This window comes from Felis catus, chromosome D3 (assembly GCF_018350175.1).
Source record: "Felis catus isolate Fca126 chromosome D3, F.catus_Fca126_mat1.0, whole genome shotgun sequence".
Lineage (NCBI taxonomy): Eukaryota > Metazoa > Chordata > Mammalia > Carnivora > Felidae > Felis > Felis catus.
The window spans coordinates 18,011,501-18,025,546 of NC_058379.1; the positions used below are offsets into that span (position 1 = coordinate 18,011,501).

The 14,046-nt window shown below is 46.1% G+C and overlaps 1 protein-coding gene across 2 annotated transcripts in view; it reads right to left on the reverse strand.

Annotated features, from left to right (window-relative positions):
* Nucleotides 1–14,046, reverse strand: part of SVOP (SV2 related protein) — an 80,294-nt gene that overhangs the window by 8,532 nt on the left and 57,716 nt on the right. For both annotated transcript variants that reach the window (XM_023241512.2, XM_023241511.2), the window contains exons 10-13: nucleotides 12,446–12,519; nucleotides 9,039–9,115; nucleotides 4,299–4,406; nucleotides 599–710 (exon numbers count right to left, since the gene is read on the reverse strand). In XM_023241512.2, the coding sequence (XP_023097280.1) occupies nucleotides 599–710; nucleotides 4,299–4,406; nucleotides 9,039–9,115; nucleotides 12,446–12,519 (371 nt within the window). The remainder of the gene's footprint in view (nucleotides 1–598; nucleotides 711–4,298; nucleotides 4,407–9,038; nucleotides 9,116–12,445; nucleotides 12,520–14,046) is intronic.

Consider the following 14,046-nt stretch of genomic DNA (forward strand, 5'->3'; position numbering starts at 1 on the left):
CAGGTGCCAGCTGAGCCAGTGAAAGCAAACTTCTGTTCAGTATTTTTAGGATAATCCTGACCCCCGACCTTCTGTTCCATTGTTCCCATAAATGTCTAAGAACACCCCCATGTCAGGGTCTAAGCTTCCTCTCTAGGCCCTCCACAGATTCATCAGGTATGGTCTGGGGCCTCTCCGAGAACAAGAGAGGCACAAGCCACTTCCATATTTTGAGGCTCTTGATGGAAAAATGGAGAAACGCCAAAAGGGGATTATAAACCAGGACCTTGAAGTATTTCCATTGAACAAAGGAATGCTTTTAACCCATACATAAAGAGCTGTATGCGTGATCTCACTGGTGGACAATGTCCAAAGTCTAAAAGTGACAGTGTTGGGGCGAAACCTGAACCAAAGTGCCCTCCCACCCTTAACCCCATCAGAGGCACAAATATGAACCCGATCCTGTGGTCAAGAGTCAAGAGTCCTAGTGAGGGGCTGGGGAGGGATCTCTCAGATGACCACCAGGAGTATAGTCCACAGCTTACAGACCCAAAGAGCCACTGACCATGTCCTGAGAAGTGGGCCTGCTGGCCAGAGAGGGGGGGGTTTCACGACCCACCTTCCAACACAGATAAACAGCAGGAGGCTGCACAGGGAGAAGATGACGAAGCACAGGGCCATGGTCTTCTTGCGGCCCAGACGGTCAATAATCCACAGAGTCACAAGGACACCTGGAAGAGAGCAGGGCACCATGGCAGGCAGCTTCCAATATGGCTCCCAACACCCCCTGGTATTCACACCCCGCGTAATCGCTACCCTTGAGAGTGTGCTGGACCCAGCAGGTCGCTTCCAATGACTAGAATATAGAAAAGCGTTGGGATGTCACTTCTGAGATGAGGTATAAAAGACTGCAGCTTCTGTTTTGCTGGCATTCTCTCGCCCCCTGACTCTTCTTAGGTGCTGGTCTTAATGGAGAAGGCTACCTGGCGAGGAGTGAAAAGTGGCCTCTGGCGAACAGCCAGTGGGGAGCTGAGGCCCTCAGTCCAACAACCCTGGAGGCATTGAATCCTGCCAATGACCATGTGAGTGAACGTTAGTCCCTCGCGTTCTCAGGGCCTCAGTTACTTCCCCTGCAAAATGGGACTAAGTAAAAATAAGATTCCCTAACCTCAGTAGAGACACTACAGCATGGTGCTTATTATTAATAACAACTGTTAAATGTGGGCTCAGCACTTTTACATCTGTTATCTTGCTTCATCATCAAAACAACCCCCCAAAATAAATGCTCGCAATAGCCCCACTTCCCACACTTATTCATTAAAAAATTAAGTGCCTATCTTTGTGTTAGGAACTGTTGTGCTAGGAGCTTGGGATACGCCAGTGCACAGAAACAACAAATCATAAATGTAATCAGTAAGAATTTGTTCTGAGTTTCCGAAAGGCAATACCATGGAAATCATGAAAAATCATGGTGAGTGCATGAAGTCATGGAAACGGTTATTGGCAACGTGGTGTCTAACTCTGAGTCCCTACTCTTACTGTGAGCTATTTGCGGGAAGGCTTTTGGAAGACAGATGGATGGCGCAGTCATGAGTGAAGACTGTGGGCTCTGGGGTGGGACCACAGCGCTTAGCCCTGCCGGGTGTGGGACACTTAGCATCTTCGCTGGGTTTTCCGAGAAGCAGATCCTGGGACAAGGGCCCAGGTACAAGTGTTTAGTTGAGAGGCAACCCAAAGAAGAACCAATAGGAGGGTGGGAAAGTAAGATGCGGAAGGGAAGGCAAGAGTGCATGTCAAGCAAGTTACCACTGCGGGTCATTTCTACCGAATTCCACTGGGGGGCTCTGGGAGCCAGTATGGAATATCCATTTTAGAATTCTCCTGCCTGATGGGCGAGGAAGCTGGGGTATTTATACACCACCAACTCCTGCAATTACCGTTTGAAAGCAGCTCCCGGGTGTTAACTCCCTGACACTTGCAGCCACCTTGTTTGTTTGCTTTTAGATACTGAAGCTTCCCATTCCTCCTGAGATAGTCCTCAGGCACAGAGAGGCAGATACTGGCAGCTGCAAGTTGCCAGGAACAGTTTTTGCTACACCTCTCTGAGCCTCAGTTTCTTCAGGTATAAAATGGGAACAATTATGCTACTTCATAAGACTAGATGACATTATCAGATAAAGGGTTAGTATACAAAATCTACAAAGAACTTATCAAACTCAACACCCAAAAGACAAATAATCCAGGGAAGAAATGGGCAAAAGACATGAACAGACACTTCACCAAGGAAGACATCCCGATGGCCAACCGACACGTGAAACAATGCTCAACGTCACTCATCATCAGGGAAACACAAATCAAAACCACAATGAGATACCACCTCACACCTGTCAGAATGGCTGACATTAACAACTCAGGCAACGACAGATGTTGCCGGGGACGTGGAGACAGGGGAACACTTTTGCATTGTTGGTGCGTATGCAAGCTGGTGCAGCCACTCTGGGAAACAGTATGGAGGTTCCTCAAAAAATTAAAAATAGAACCACCCTACTACAATTGCACTACTAAGTATTTATCCAAAGGATACAAAAATGCTGATTCAAAGGCGCACATGCACCCACCCCAATGTTTGTAGCAGTGCTATCAACAATAGCCAAATTATGGAAAGAGCCTAAATGCCCATCAGCTGAGGAATGGATAAAGAAGATGTGAGATATGTGTGTGTGTGTGTGTGTGTGTGTGTGTGTGTGTGTGTATATGTGTATACCTGTATATTCCGTTGTGTGGGTGTATGTGTGTGTGTGTGTGTGTGTGTGTGTGTATACCTGTATACAATAGGAGGTATACAGGTATACACACACACACACACACACACACACACATACACCCACACAACGGAATATTAGTCAGCAATCAAAAAGAATGAAATCTTGCCATTTGCAACAACATGTATGGAACTAGAGTGTATTATGCTAAGCGAAATAAGTCAGAGAAAGACATATATTGTATGATTTCACTCAGATGTGGTATCTAAGAAAAAAACAGATGAACATAGGGGAAGGGAAGGAAAAATAAGATAAAAACAGAGAGGGAAGAAAGCCATAAGAGACTCTTAAATACAGAGAACAAACTGAGGGTTGCTGGAGGGGAGGTAGGTGGGAGGACGGGCTAAATGGGTGAGGGCATTAGGGAGGGCACTTGCTGGGCTGAGCACTGGGTGTCATATGTAAGTGATGAATCAAAGGGTTCTCTTGAAGCCAATACTACACTGTATGTTAACTAACTTGAATTTCAATAACTAAATTTTACAAAAGACTAAATGAGACGTATCTAGAAAACATTTAGCATAGAGCCTGACATACATAAAGTAAGCATTCAATAAATACCAGACACTCTTGTTGTAATAATTACTAGTTTTTTACAGGAAAAAGATAAATTACCTTCACTTTATGTGCAGGTTTGGATTTTTTGACTCTCCACTAGTCCTTCCAGTGTGAGTGCTGATGGGGGACAATTCTCCATGGATCTCTTATATTTTTGTGTACTGGCTGCCCTTTGTTCTGTTTGGATAGCCAACAGCCTTGCGAAGACAGAGATACCGTCTCCTTCCAGAGCAAAGAGCAAGCCTGTTTTACTGTCCATAAAGATGACGCATCTCTCTAGATCAAAAGCTGGACAAGTTTCTGGCAGCCCATTATGAAAGATCTGGGTTCCCTAAGCTTGGGATTCCTTAGGTAAGCAAAGTGAAAAAGGGACTGAGGAAGATATTGGGAAGCCAAGGAAAACTGTGGAACACAGAGTCAAGAATATAGGGACTAGTAGATCACTCACGACATGGTAGGGAATGCTCAGGTAATTCCTTAAGTAGCAACCATCATCCATTACCAGCTTTTGTGCACACTTGAGTGAGCGGGTTCTCATCAAAGGACAAGAGTCAGAGCACAGCAGCTACACCCATTACTCCATTGCGTGTGTAGCATCCACTTGGACCCTCCCTCATCATCCCTGTGGGACTTGAGAGCACGGGGAGCTGACACTACTATGCTGTTCATGTTGTTTGCTGTGCCATGGGTAACAGTCTTTTGTCTCTGACCCAGGAGTCTCATGTCTTCTGCCAGTGAGCGTGACACGGGCGGCTTCATTTGTTAAGTAGCCTTTACAGTTCTTGACAACTTGCAGCTAAGGGTTGAAAAACTAATCTCCAGCTCCCCTAGAAAGGGGATTTTGTCCCAGGCAGCAGCACCAGGTGGAGCCACCAGATCAACAGCGGCCACATTCACGGGCTCCCCTGCCCCCGCCCCCACCTCCCACAGCTCCCTCACCTGGAAACTCAGAGAGCGTGGTCCACAGCAGATCCATGTAATCCTCCTCACTCAGGTACTCACAGGCCAGGCTGCATTTTGCTTCTACCGCCTTCTTCTGGCTAGAGACTGGAAGGTGGGAGACAGGAGAAAGAAGAGCCACTCTCAGAAACTTGAATCACGCCCTCCTGCCCCCACACCTCCTTCCCTGGGTACGATTCGGCTGGGACACCGTGGAAAGAGCCCAGGCTCCGGAGTCCGACAGACTCAGGTTCGAATCCCAACCAGCAGCGCTTTATCTCTCTGAGCCTCCGTTTCTTCACAAAACTGGAGCTAATGAAACCACTGGGCAAGGTGGGTGGGAGAATGAAAGTAGGCTGTGCATAGGAGTGCGCTTAGCCCAGAAATGGCACACGCTAGGTGCGTTTGTGGCAGACAGACCCCAGGGTGGCCTCGATGATCCCCACCAATGTTACCTGGCCCTCATGACTTCCTTGATCTCACCTTCTCTCTCTCCCTTGCTCTGCTCACTGTACTCGAGCCACACTGGTACCCTTGCTCTCCCTTCAATACTCCTGCGTCAGGACCTTTGCACTGGCTGTCGCCTCTTCCGGGATGCTCTTTATAGATCCCATGACTAATTTCCTCACATCCTTTATATCTTTTTATTTTACTTTATTTATTTATTTTTTCAACGTTTATTTATTTTTGGGACAGAGAGAGACAGAGCATGAACGGGGGAGGGGCAGAGAGAGAGGGAGACACAGAATCGGAAACAGGCTCCAGGCTCTGAGCCATCAGCCCAGAGCCCGACTCGGGGCTCGAACTCGCGGACCGCGAGATCGTGACCTGGCTGAAGTCGGACGCTTAACCGACTGCGCCACCCAGGCGCCCCCCTTTATATCTTTTTAAATCTCATCTCATGGAGGTCACCCTGAGCAACCCCATTTAAAACTTCAACATACCCACTGCCCCTTGCTCTGCCCCACCCTCCTGACCTCCCTTGCCCTGCTTGACTGTCTCCTTTTCCTATACATTTGTTAACAAACAGCGTGAAAGATTTTGAAATGGGCAAAATGTTTTGTCTAGTGTACCCTTATAGGTTGTCCTGGTTTTCGTTATCTTTGAGCTCTGCACATTATAGAATATCGGTATTAATGCGAAGGCTTCTAGTTCATCAAAATGCAAATTGTGTCTGGTGATGCAATTGATTACTGCCTTATGCATACTGACAAGTTGTGCCTCTAATTGTAAAGCCATTTCTGCATTTCTGATTGCCTATATACGTGTATCTTTTGAACTCTCCTTTGAACCAGTTGTTACCTCCTGTGGTGTTAGCAGACCTCCGGTGTTAGTAGACAATTCTCCATGGATGCTCACATCTCTGTATGGTTTATAAGCAGAGGCACTGACTTTCTTTGTTCTGGACTATCTTTTCAAGGACCTTGGTTTAACCAACAGCCTTGACAGGGAGCGTCTACCTTTGGAGTAAGAAACAGGTTTGCTTATGGCCTTCAATGGTCTAGTGTCTCCCCACAGGGCAAGAGCAGGCAGGCTTACCATCCAGTGTAAGAGAGCTGGGTGCCCTAAGCTCAGAGATCCTCTCTTGTAACATAACCCACTGCTCTTGGAGGTGTGACCTCCTCTCTTCACATCACCCTGTGGGAATGGGAGCTCCTCACTGGTGTAAGAAATGCTGATACTCCAGCTACTGCTGTTACTGTGAGTAGCAAAGTCCTTTGTCTCTGATCCAGGAGTGTTGTGTCTTTTGCAGGCATCTGTGGAAACTGTGCACGCCTAACCTGTTAGCTGGAAAATAGGTAAATCCTCAGACTTTTCACAGTTCTTAACTAATTCATTCATTAACTGATGAGTTAAAATCTTTGACATGTGGTCGTTATATATTTGTATGAGAGGCATGATTTTACCTTTTCTTAAATTTTTTTTCTTTAACCCATCACCTTCTAACACACTATGTCATTGCCTCACTTATTAAGCTATTCTCTCTCTCTTTTTCTCTCTCCCCACCAAAACATGAGCTCACAGGGTAGGGATATTTGTCTTTTTTTTTTTTAATTTTTTTTTTTAACGTTTATTTATTTTTGAGACAGAGACAGAGCATGAACGGGGGAGGGTCAGAGAGAGAGGGAGACACAGAATCGGAAGCAGGCTCCAGGCTCTGAGCCATCAGCCCAGAGCCCGACGTGGGGCTCGAACTCACGGACTGTGAGATCGTGACCTGAGCCGAAGTCGGACGCTCAACCGACTGAGCCACCCAGGCGCCCTGGGATATTTGTCTTTTGTGGTCACTGATGTACCCTAACACCTAGATCAGTACCTGGCTTATAGAAAATATTGAATAAATGACTTGTCCAAGATCACACGGCTACTTAGTGCTGGAACCCAGGCTCCCTGATTTCCAGCCGTGGGCTTGTTCCACGGTATCACTTCTCCTGCCCAGGTAGAAGAAAGGGCTTTTTTTTTTTTAATGTTTATTTATTTTTGAGAGACAGAGAGAGCATGAGTGGGGGAGGGGCAGAGAGACAGGGAGACACAGAATCTGAAGCAGGCTCCAGGCTCCGAGCTGTCAGCACGGAGCCCGATGTGGGACTTGAACTCATGAGTCGTGAGATCACAAGCCATGAGATCATGACCTGACCCGAAGGTGGATGCTTAACCGACAGAGCCACCCAGGCGTCCCAAGAGAGAGCTTTTAACAGGAGTTGGCAAACTATCACCTGAAGCCAAATCTGGTCTCCAGTTTGTTTCTGCCTGGCCTGCGTGCTAAGAATGGTTTTTACATTAAAAAAATTTTTTTTGTGGGCGCCTCGGTGGCGCAGTCGGTTAAGCGTCCGACTTCAGCCAGGTCACGATCTCGCGGTCCATGAGTTCGAGCCCCGCGTCAGGCTCTGGGCTGATGGCTCGGAGCCTGGAGCCTGTTTCCGATTCTGTGTCTCCCTCTCTCTCTGCCCCTCCCCCGTTCATGCTGTGTCTCTCTCTGTCCCAAAAATAAATAAACGTTGAAAAAAAAAATTAAAAAAAAAATTTTTTTGTTAAGTTTATTTATTTATTTTGAAAGAGACAGAGACAGCAAGAGCGGGGGTGGGGCAGGGAGAGAGAATCCCAAGCAGGCTCCTTGCAGCCAGTGCAGAGCTGGATGCGGGGCCTGAACTCACAAAACCACAAGATCATGACCTGAGTAGAAACCAAGAGTTGGAGGGGCGCCTGGGTGGCTCAGTCGGTTAAGCGTCTGACTTCGGCTCAGGTCACGATCTCGCGGTACGTGAGTTCGAGCCCCGCGTCGGGCTCTGGGCTGATGGCTCGGAGCCTGGAGCCTGCTTCTGATTCTGTGTCTCCCTCTCTTTCTGACCCTCCCCCGTTCATGCTCTGTCTCTCTCTGTCTCAAAAATAAATAAAACGTTTAAAAAAAAAAAAAAGAAGCCAAGAGTTGGACGCTTAACCGACTGAGCCACGCAGGTGCCCCTGCATTTTTAAATGATTTTTAAAAATCAAAAGACGAATAACACTTCATGACATAAAAATGATATGAAGTCCAAATTCGTGCTCATTAAACTTTTTTTTTATTTTAGAGAAAGAGAGAGAACGAGAGCACGTGAGCGGGAGGAAAGGGGCAGAAGGAGAGAGAATCCCAAGCAGGCTCCATGCTCAGCAAGGAGCCCGATGCAGGGCTCAATGCCATGACCCTGGGCTCACGACCTGAGCCGAAATCAGGAGTCGGATGCTCCACCGGCTGAGCCATCTGGATGCCCCAAATTCACATTCACGAATAAGGTTTTATCGGAACACGAGCAATGCTTGTTCATTAACCAACTGTCCACAGCTTTTTTCCTTCTTTGTATGGCCCACAAAGCCTAAAATATTGACTAGCTGGCCCTTTCTGGAAAAAGTTTGCCAACCCCTGCTTTGTAACATTCCCCTGGATCCTCCTCTGTTTTGCTTCAGCGGGTCCACTGTTGGGGGCATGTGATCTGTAGTCAATAACCGAATCCCAAACCTGCGACTGAGCCACCAACTCATTAAATCCTCGCTTACACCAATAAACCAAACTATTCACTAAGCTTATAGAGGCTTACTATGAAAAAGATAACCAGGTAAATCCTACAGACAAGTGAGAACCTGATCCCTTTATCCTCCACCCTGGGCTCAATGCTAGGAACCTATTTTTAAAGACAGAATTGTTTGAAATCCTAGACATGTGCATATAGTCTTTGCTTTCTGGCTGTTCCTTTTGTCCGGTGGCTCCCACCTCTGGCTGCACAAGAGAATCGCCGGGGGAGCTTTTAAAAGCCACTAACGCCCGGGTCCGGAGATGCTGAGTAAACTGACCCGGGCATCGTTCAACTGGCCCCAGGTGATTCCGTTGTGTGGCCAGGGTTGAGATCCTACCCGGTTCTCCGACTTCACATGCACGTTGAGAATTACCGCACAGGGTCACAGCCATCAGACTCAGCGTTGTACTTCATCGAGCCCTTTGCGTGACATAAGCGGTGACTCTGCTATAATGTCCCTTCTGTCGTGACAAGATCGTTCGGGTTTCTACAGAGCATCTCCGAGACCGCAGTCCAGGTCTTTTGTGCTCAGATTTGGAAGAAACTTTCTCCCTGGAGTCTGCGGGACAAAGTCACTGGCGTTTGTGCGTGGCCGGGCTCAGGAAGGGCTGAACGAGGGGCGGGGACGTGTGTGTGACTGTGTATGGTGGGGGTAGGAGTGGTTAGCTGGTAAAGGGAGTTTGATACTCACTGCTGCAGACATCTCCTGCCTGAAAGAGCTCAGTGGTGAGCAGAACTAATCCATAGTAAGAAAACGCATTGGAAAACCTGCCAGAAAGGAAGCAAAAAAAGGTAAAGGTAAAGGTAAAGGTAAAAAGGTAAAGGTAAAAATGATGGGAGAAATGCAAGATCCCCTTTCCCCAACCCCTCAGGAAGGACTTGCGTCTATGGCAGTGAAGACCAGTCTTTGGACGTGGGTGACACTGGGGCTTTGGGGGGGGGTGGCGGTTCCTGGGGCCCTTGAACAGGAAAATGGCAGGTACAAAGCATAGCGGTATGTTAAAGGTATGTGATCCTGTGTCCTTTGAAAGACCAACAACTGTATTATATCACAGAGAACACCAGGCTGTTTTTCACAATTGGCAATAGGGAATAAAAGTTTGGGGAACCAAGATTAGGAAGAAAACAGTCATGGCTGACATCCGTCAGGGCTTCTGGGCCAAGTTGGTCAATGTGGAGAGGGAAGAGGAGGGAAAAACTTTGATGATACAGAGAACTGAGCTCCAGCTCTACCCTTGAACTCCTGAGAGTTGAATCAACTCACCAAGCATTTATTAAACAGCTGCTGTGTACCCCATACAAGTGTGGAGTCAGCAGACTTCCCTAAAATTTCAGATTAGAATGACCCAGTTAATTAATTCCCGATTGTCCCAGGAACCATAACACTCAAGTCTGTAGGACCAGAACATTCTCATCCTGTAGTACAGTTATGTGGGAACTGTCATAATTAGTCCATGGTGATAAATTTCCTTGAGTTACAATATGTGCTAGCAAATTTAGTGATTTCTATTGGGTGCAAGAAATAGTCTCTAATTAATTGCTTCGGTATTTGGGCAGCGTCGGCCCAAATGAGTCACATGCATGCAAAGACAGACACCCTTAACTAGGTCAACCACCTCCTCTCCCTTTTCAAAAATCCTGCAGACTGAGCACTTGTATTGAGCATACAGCAGGTGTTTAATAAATGCTTGGTTCAGCTCTCAGGAATCCATGGGCAGAATTGGAGCCCAGTTCTGTTTATTATCAAGGCCTTCCTCTCCACTTGCCTGCAATTGACCACTTTTCAGGACGATCCCCTGCTAATTAGCACCTCTCCTCAAAGGCGCATAGGGAAAGGGGTAAGTGGTTACACCAGAACTCCGAAAAGTGTTAGCCAGGCCCCTTCTGCACACTATTCATGCTGCATACATGATTTCGTAGAGAGTTCAAAGAATAGCTGAGATTTGACTGGTTGTGGATTTTCAGGTAATTACTCTGTACAAATCCCTCCCTTCCACCCTGCCCACATCCAGCCATCGCGAATGGCCGCGTTTTAAGGAAAATAGACCAGGATCAGGACTGAGAGTTCTAAGGCTGCACATGCTGACCAAATCAGTGGTTCCCCAAACATGGGTCCCGTGCCACTGGTGGTACACTGAAGGCAGTATGGCCCGAAAAGAGGAGTAAGGGAGCAGGCATTATCATTTTCCTTTCAATTACAGTTGACCCTTGGACAACACAAGTTTGAACTGCAGGGGCCACTTATAAGGAGATTTTTTTTCAATAAATACTGCAATTACATTTTCTCTTGAAGATGATAATAACACTTTTTCTCTAGCTTACTTTAAGAATACAGTATGTAATACATATAACAGACAAAATATGTGTTCATCAGTAAGGCTTCTGGTTAATGTTATCAGTAAGGCTTCTGGTTAATAGGAGGCTATTAGTGAAGTTTGGGGGGGATCAAAAGATTTTCAACTACTCAGGGGTCTGTGCCTTTAACCCCCACTCTGCACTGTTGAAGGTCAACTATTTTGATGGCTTCCTAGTCTCACTTACTTGCTAATGAGTCCTCAACATCTGCCTCTCTCTCTATTAAGTACAGTAACTCAGAGCTTTGGCAAATCATCAGTCTAGCTGCTTTTTACTATATTTCTCTTGAGGAGGGCCTTCTCTCTATGGCCTGCTGTTAAGTTTTTTTTTTTTTTTTTTTTTTTTTTAGTGTTTTAAAAGACATTTATCTGAACGCTTGTGCACTGTTGGTGGGGATGCAAACTGGTGCAGCCACTCTGGAAAACAGTATGGAGTTTCCTCAAAACATTAAAAATAGAAATACCCTATGGTCCAGTTTTGGCACTATTGGGCATTTACCCAAAGAATACAAAAACACTAATTCGAAAGGATATACGGCCCCCCATGTTTATTACAGCATTATTTATTGTTTTTTTAATTTTTATTTTTCACATTTATTTATTTTTGAGAGACAGAGCAAGATAGAGCGTGAGCGGAGGAGGGGTGGGGGGGACGGGGATACCCAGAATCTGAAGCAGGCTCCAGGCTCTGAGCTGTCAGCAGCACAGAGCCCAATGCAGGACTTGAACTTGTGGACCGTGAGATCATGCCCTGAGCCGAAGTCGGATGCTTAGCTGACTGAGCCACCCAGGCGTCCCTACAGCATTATTTATAATAGCCAAATTATGGAAGAAGCCCAAGTGTCCATCGATAGATGAATGGATAAAGAAGATGTGGTCTATATATACAATGGAATATCACTCAGCCATAAAAAGGAATGAAATCTTGCCATTTGCAATGACATGGATGGAACCAGAGAGTATAATGCTAAGCGTAGTATCTCAGTCAGAGGGCAAATACCACGTGATTTCATCCATATGTGGAATTTAAGAAACAACGCAAATGAGCAAAGGGAAAAGAAAGAGACAGAGAAACAAATCAAGAAACAGACTCTTAAGCATAGAGAACTTACCAGAGGGGAGGGGAGGATGCTGGGGGGATGGGTGAGATAGGTGATGGGGATTAAGAGTGCACTTATCATGATGAGCACTGAGTAATGCATACAATTGTTGAATCACTGTATTCTACACCCGAAACGAACATAGCATTGCATGTTAACTGTGTTGGAATTAAAATGAAAAACGTAGTTAAAAAGGACATTTATCTGAGTAAAAAGGGAGTCCAATTAAAGAAAACGACGAAGAATAGCACGGGTGATACCTGAATAAGGCAGAAATCAGGAAAGTCATATCCAAACCACTTTATTTTGCAACTGCTGTCCACGATCAAAGAGCTATCTGTGCATCACGTAAAAACAGAAAGCAAAGGGGCGCCTGGGTGGCTCAGTCGGTTAAGCGTCCGACTTCGGCTCAGGGCATGATCTCACGGTTCGTGAGTTCGAGCCCCGCATCGGGCTCTGGGCTGACAGCTCAGAGCCTGGAGCCGGCTTCAGATTCTGTGTCTCCCTCTGTCTGCCCCTCACTGCTTACACTCTGTCTCTCGCACTGTCCCAAAAATCAATAAATGAAAATAAAAAAAAAAAAAAACAGAAAGCAAAACAGGGCATGAATGAAGGGGATCAAGGTGTCAAGAAACAGCTCTTACCATATAAACCACAGCAACAAGGTCGTCCACCTAAAATGGGGCGTGAAAAGGTCCCTCATTCTGCCTCGGTCTTCCTGTTTCAAGACAAGAACGTGCAATTTGCTCTCCTCCCCTCGAGAAGTATGGGCCCCAGCCGGCAGCCTAAGACCGTGGGCACCCACAGCAGGGAGGGAAGCTCCTGGTGGGCTACATGCTCAGATTCCGGGAACCCAGGACCCGATCCCACGGCACAAAGTCTCCCGGCCCAGTGAGGCCCTCCAGCCAGGACCCAGCAAGGTCTACAGGCTTGGTTCCCCAAGGATGGAAACATTCTACAATCCCGGTAGCGGGAAGCAGACTCCTTGGGCCTGGTACCCCCAGGGATTCTCGGGCAGTGCCATGGACCCAGGGAGCAGACAGTCAATCCAAGGGGCATCCAACTATTTAATGCCCTCCCAAGCCAGCTCTAGGTCAAGATCACAAAAATCAATGTACTGAAAATCAATTCACCAGAAGCCAATGTATCAAAGGTTGATTAGTTAAATGACCCATTTGCCAATTTCATATAATTTGCTAATTTATCGAATCTTTGCTCTACAACGTTCTTTTTTTTTAAGTTTATTTATTTTTTATGAGCAATAGAGAGAGAGAGAGAGAGCATAAAGGAGGGACAGAAGGAGAGAGAGAATCCCAAGCAGGCTCTGTGCTGTCAGCACAGAGCCCAACACGGGGCTTGAACCCACAAACCGTGAGATCATGATCTGAGCTGAAACCAAGAGCCACCCAGGCACCCCTACAATGTTCTTTTTAAGAGTATATTCTAGGGGGTGCCTGGGTGGCTCAGTTGGTTGGGCGTCTGACTTAGACTCAGGTCATGATCTCGCAGTTCGTGAGTTCAAGCCCCTCGTTGGGCTCTGTGCTGACAGCTCAGAGCCTGGAGCCTGCTTGGATTCTGTGTCTCCTCCTCTCTCTCTGCCCCTCCCATGCTCACGCTCTGTCTCTGTCTCTCAACAATAAATAAATGTTAAAAAAGTTTTTTTTAAAAGAGTATATTCTAGGACTGTGATAATATTCTTCTTAGGTATATTTAACGAAAACATTTTTCTTAGCAGTTTGAGAAACGCTTGCTTATTTAACCATGCTAAATGTTTAAAAAAAAGATTATGGGTTTTAGGTGGCTTAGTCTACCTGTGAATAGCCCTCATGAATAAAAATATATTTTTTGGTATATTCTTGAATGAAAAGACAACACCCATTAAATAGGTTTATTGAATGTATTTGAGAATGTTTGTATTTATTGACTATATTTTGGAATAGGTTAATATATTTAGAAATAGATCCATTAACATATTTATAGAGAGCATATACTGAGGAAATAAATGTGTTAATATATACACAGGAAAAATATACTCCTATTTGCTACATATATTCAAAAAGATCCTTGAAACATTTTTTGGTTAAAAAGATACACTGGCAAGTTAATTCAGGAAAATTGGCTTTTGGGGAATTAGTCTGCTTGTGTGCTTTTTGCTGGTCTCAGAATTTGCCACCTCCTTGGAGAGCACGCCCCACCCACGCACACACTCCCGCCCAGGCGCACGGACACACACACGCCACAGACA